The 6,000-nt window shown below is 35.7% G+C and overlaps 1 protein-coding gene across 1 annotated transcript in view; it reads right to left on the bottom strand.

Annotated features, from left to right (window-relative positions):
- Positions 1-1,108: 1,108 nt before the first annotated feature.
- FMN2 (formin 2) overlaps positions 1,109-6,000 on the bottom strand; it is a 391,822-nt gene continuing 386,930 nt past the window's right edge. Inside the window, exons 17-18 of the mRNA XM_045453074.1 lie at positions 4,398-4,479; positions 1,109-2,631 (exon numbers count right to left, since the gene is read on the bottom strand). Of these exons, the coding sequence (XP_045309030.1) occupies positions 2,605-2,631; positions 4,398-4,479 (109 nt within the window). The 3' untranslated portion in view covers positions 1,109-2,604. The remainder of the gene's footprint in view (positions 2,632-4,397; positions 4,480-6,000) is intronic.

Below are 6,000 nucleotides of genomic sequence, written 5' to 3'. Positions count from 1 at the left end.
AGAAATGATGGTTTCCATATGCCTTTGAGCACTGTCTTTCCATTTGTAGAATTCTCTTCTCCCCTTTCACTTGCCTAATACCCACCCATCCCTTGAGATTTAACTTTTTGTGCTCTCTTTACATATTTTTCTTTCTTTTTTTTTTTTTTAATTTTTTTTAACGTTTATTTATTTTTGGGACAGAGAGAGACAGCATGAACGGGGGAGGGGCAGAGAGAGAGGGAGACACAGAATCAGAAGCAGGCTCCAGGCTCTGAGCCATCAGCACAGAGCCCGACACGGGGCTCGAACTTACGGACCGCGAGATCGTGACCTGAGTTGAAGTCGGACGCTTAACCAACTGAGCCACCCAGGCACCCCCCATATTTTTCTAAAAGTAGACCCCACTACCAATGTGGGGCTTGAGCTCACAACCCTGAGATCAAGGGTCGCATGATCTACCAACTGAGCCAGGCACCCCAGCTTTTTGTGCTCTCTAAATTGGACAGTAGTGAACTGTAATTGCTGCTTTATTTCCGCCCAACTTGATTAAGGAATGTAAACAAATGATGTTCATAAAATTGTTCCTTGATCTTTGAGACATTCAGTTATTAGCACCAAGCCTTGCCACAAAGTAGATAAGTCAATGTTCAGGTGATAAAAGAGTTTAAATTGAAAAATTATCAATCTAAACGCAAAACTTACTCATAAAGAAAAGGAAACTCTTTTCATGCTTCTCTGTTAGCGGAGTGCTTAGTTTTTATTCCTTCCATTTCCTCATCTATATCCATCCCATCTACACCATCATTTTCCCCTTGACCTTATCATCTTCCAATAGTCCTTCACCACTTAATCTGTATCAAGTGAATTTTTGCATCTAACTTTTAACTTTTGGAAAAAGGATTTCTCAAATATTAACATCTTTCAATTCATAAGTGGAAAATACTTTTTCCTTAAGATTGTATCAGAAGCATTCAATTTTTTTTAACACTTACCTACTAACAATTGTTAAACTTGAAATCAGAACTTTTAAAATATCTTCAGAGTGTAACTTATTTTCTCCCAATGTTGAATATGATGACGGTATTTTGGAAGCATCCTTAGGCAATATACACACAATAGGCACAGAACGCTTTTATTATTCATTTTATTTTCATATAAATTAACATCCTAGAAAAATTGAAATAGAAACACTAAATACAGTATTGCACATAGCGATCTTTGTTAAATGCCCTATTATTACAGTGAAGAATGGTAATATACACATTGGAGGGACTGAAGGAGACAGGAAGACTAGAAAACAAACCAAATCCACTACTGTTTCTTTGCACTTAAACTATAAACTAAAAGGTAAAAGACCATACTTTACATAAATGCAAACATAGTTGTGATTCAGGACATTTTCTTTTTTAAGTCTTTCCATAATTAGTTTCTGATAGCAAGAAATTCTCCCCTTTATCAACATCGATAAGCCCCAACAAATATCATTAAGAGAATTAGAAAAAAAAAACCACCTATTAATATTAGACAAAGCCATCACAATGTATCTTGAGCTGACTTTAAAATACTCTCACAAAGAGTGGGAGATTTACTCTTCTTCCCCCTTGAAATAAAATAAAATCCTTTCCTAGGCTCCTTCAGGTAACAAATCATTACATACTCATTTTATAGCTTTTAATCACCTGCTGTAACACATAGAGATGATTCTAATCATGTAAAAACACTCAGGCAGGTACGTGAATTAACAGATGCCAATCCACCTGAAAACTTACTTTTTTTTTTTTTTTGCCAACAATTAGTCATGTTTGGCAATTTTATGAACATCATTTATTTAAATTCCTTCAACATATTGAGTCATATTTTCTTTGTGAAGGCCAATGGTAACATTATAGAGAGGCACAACTTTAATTTACTTTAGCTGAAGATTAGTTTTATGTACGGTCTCAAAGAACACAGGCTGATAAAAACCCTCATTAAACTTAATACTCTGATTTCTGCCTATATTAAATGACTTATAGGAAAGGGCTTTCCTTTTGCTATATTTTTTACTTGAGTAAAAAAATGATAATCTTCTTTCACAAATATATAGTTATGGAGAGCAACCCAAGAGTTGGGGAAGCCTTGATTATGATATATAAATGGTACTTAAGTTTTAAAATAGAAAATTTATATGTAGACATGAAACTGATACAAACAATTCACTAGAAATAACATTTTACCATAAATCTAAATGCAGTGAAATGGAGTACTGGTGGTCAGTAGAAAGGAAAGTGTTTTGCTGGGATAAGGAATATTCTCACAAAAGTAAATTGTAAGTTAACATTTAGCATGTTCAGCATTAATGCAAATATTGCCTCTTATACATGCTGTTTTGGTCTATCAATATTATACCATAAACTTTACAAAAAGAAAAGGTGTCAAATTCTCCACTGGTCTACTGCTTTTGCATTTTTATGAATGTACAGTAAGATTCAACAATTGGTGAACTGTCTAGAAAACACAAAGATTATGCTAGAGGTCAAGAGGAAAAATGAACAAAATGGTATAGTTTCCTTCCCACCCTCAGGTCAGCTGAATGTTGTGGAAGTGGTTGCAGTGACTCATGTTCATTTTGCTTTTCATTGCTCAGGTTTTCATGCTTATCTTTGCTTTCTGAAAATAAATGCACCAGAGAAAAGTTACAGTTAGAAGTAAGAACTTTCAAAAACGTACGAAGTGTATAATAGCCCAAACAAGATCTTTTCATTTGGATTAAATTCTCTAGGAAAAGGTTGAAGTTCCACCAGCCCAGAAAGGAAGAATATATAAGCAAAATCCGTTTTATCTGTAAGAATTTTCCCCAGCCAAATCACCAATTATTTTTGAGACCAAAAAAAAAAAAAAAAAAAAAAGCTTTAAAAATTCAGCTTCTCACCAGTGTGAAAAAGTACCAGCTCACCTTTCTCATTCTCCATCCTATGCACAAATACATAAAGATTGAACTGAGTGTTCATTCTCTTATATCCTTACAATAGCATGATTAGGCTGATTAATGATTTTCCCTTCTCATTCAGTGCACCTTTAAGGTTATACTCAAATCAAAAAGGCAGAAAATAACCTAAACCATAAGGTGATACTTGTCATTAGATAATATTAATTTTGATCTAGAGAAACTAAAGGGAAAATATATTTTAAGTAGAGATGTAATTCCTAACTTTTTCTAAGTAGGGTTTAATCATATTCCAATTTGGGTTATTTTGATATCTTTTCCATTTTTTAAATGTTATTTATTTTTAAGAGAGAGAGAGAGTGTGTGAGTGAAGGAGGCACAGACAGAGAGGGACAGAGGATCCCAAGTGGGCTCCCCACTAACAGCAGAGCCCAACATAAGGCTTGAACTCATGAACCCCGAGATCATGACTTGAACCAAAGTTGGGATGCTCAACTGACTGAGCCACCCAGGCACCCCGTTATCTTTTCCATTTACACTACGTTAGACTAACCCAATTCAAAGTTTTCCTATTTTAAGGCCTAAAACAACTTTTCATTTGAAACAGCATCGTTTACTTACTCTTGTGGTACCAAGTGATAAAACCTCAAAACATTTAAAAAAAATACTGACAGTGTGTCACAAAGGAAACTTGTCTTTTTTTTTTCTTTTTCTTTTGAGAGTGTAAGCAGAGGAGGGGAGAGAGAGGGAGACTGAGGATCTGAAGCGGGCTCTGTGCTGACAGCAGAGAGCCCGATGTGGGGCTTGAACTCACGAATTGTGAGATCATAACTTGAGCCAAAGTCAGACGCTTAACCTACTGAGCCTCCAGGGCACCCCAGAAAACTCATCATTTTTACCAAGCCCTGCCTCCCAGGGTATAAAAGTGGTGTTTTAAAGAAAGTGGGTAAGTAGGAACGCTAAATAAGCTTGTTGAGGCCAGGCTGTTAGTTTACAGCTGATACACAGCCAACTCTATAGAGCCATTTGTGAGTACAAGCCAGGTCTGAGCCCCCTGGTCTGAGCAAAGGGCAATGCTACTAGTACTCAGCATTTCCCTTCGTGTTTTAGATCCCGATGGTGCTAATTCCAATTATAACAGCCTACTGTGGGTTCAAATACGGCCCTGTACTGGTGATACGTGTGTAATGGAGAAAGTGAAAAATTGCTCCCCAAACCTCACCAACACACACATGCAGGTAGATGCATTCCTTTAGGAGATTTGTCTTAAATCTTAAGCTCTGAATGTCGATACTGAGATTCTCTTAGCCTTTGAGCCTGATCAAAAGCATACAGAAAAGGAGATTCTTCAAGCCAGAGCATATCATCCATTCATAGTTAAGAGGAAAATAATTAAAGTGTCATTATGTGAGTTTGAATATGTTGCGGAAATTATGTTTAAAAGCCAAAGAAAATCACAAGTTAAAAAAGGGGAGAGTTAAATACTTACAATTCCAGAGTCATGTCTTGGTTTTATTTTATAAAGTGATTTGCCCTTTTTCTGCCTACACACCTCTTCGGCTTCTTTTACTCTGGGTGGAGAGAAAACACATGTATTTAAACAGAGTCCTACATAGATCACTGGAATTCACCTTATGGTAGGTGAGAAAGTTAGCAACTTATTAAGGATTTGAATCATTGGAGAAAATATCACATACACAAGAACATTATCTGACATTTGATTCAAAAACATTGAACTAGAGGCTAACTCATTCACGGGTTCTCGCCCTGGATTCAAAGGGGGTCAAATGGAATGATATACAAACACATAAAAATTTTTATATCTACATTTCATCCTCTACTAAAGGAGTCTTTTGTAGAATAAATTAAGGAAATATCCCTCCTTTTCAGCTAAGGGTACTGAGATTGGCTCTATTACATAAATCTGAAGCATTAAAATCAATCAATCAATAATATCATATAAAAATTCATATGCCTATTTAAAATTATTTTAGATTCAATTTCCACATCACACTTACCCATGTCTGAAAGTCTTTTGCAGTGAATACTTCATCAAGCAGCAGAACCAACCATTTATTTGAAAACAGAAAATAGAGTGCACAATAATAATATTTTGACACTTCTAGGAGTTATTTTTAAAAACACGCTCCAAGGAAAACAGCACCAAATTTACTAGAGGTATAGTTAAGAAAGGATGTTATTCAGAGGTAAGTTCTCCATTGAGTTCTGGATCTGCTATTTGATACTGGGTAATGTCCTTATACCATCAACTCTTGTATTCCCTCAAATAGTAAAAAGGCTTAATACTATTTAACAGTATTACTATTATTACTACAGAGTTGTTACAAAGATCAAAAATATTTTATTTAAAATGTTCCTTATAAACTGTAAAATGCTATAAAAAGTATATGTGATTGTTTTAATTAAACAAATAGTAAGAAATTTTTAAGCTGGGATTATACTAATAAAAAGGGGTTCCATAAGTAGGAAAACTAGCCTATCAGGTTAATTTATTTTTTTTCCAACGTTTATTTTTTGGGGGACAGAGAGAGACAGAGCATGAACGGGGGAGGGGCAGCGAGAGAGGGAGACACAGAATCGGAAACAGGCTCCAGGCTCTGAGCCATCAGCCCAGAGCCTGACGCGGGGCTCGAACTCACGGACCGCGAGATCGTGACCTGGCTGAAGTCGGACGCTTAACCGACTGCGCCACCCAGGCGCCCCTAATTTATTTTTTATTATCATAATACCCTTGGAGATTAAAAGTGGAGCATTTCTGAAAAAACTTAAAAGGCTGTGACTTATCTTAATAAAAGATTTTAAAAATTGAGATCTTCCAGCTTATTTCCTGAAAGAAATGAATTACAAATCTATTTCTTGAGCCCTGTGGTAAAAGATCTAATGGCAGAATTCCTCTGTCACATAACTGAATGAATACCTGTTTTCAAACAGTGAAGGCAGCAAATGATCCAGCATAGTAGCTCTAAGATTGGTACTAGAGTTTACATTAAAGCGTGACGAATGAAAGTAATTCCTTTTGGACATAAAATGCCTGAGTTGATATTATTAGTAATTCCAGAAAATGACGACAA

The sequence above is a fragment of the Leopardus geoffroyi genome, chromosome C3 (genome assembly GCF_018350155.1).
Source record: "Leopardus geoffroyi isolate Oge1 chromosome C3, O.geoffroyi_Oge1_pat1.0, whole genome shotgun sequence".
Classification (NCBI taxonomy): Eukaryota; Metazoa; Chordata; class Mammalia; order Carnivora; family Felidae; genus Leopardus; species Leopardus geoffroyi.
The sequence above is the reverse complement of the archived record's forward strand: the minus strand, read 5'-3'. Positions and strand labels throughout refer to the sequence as shown.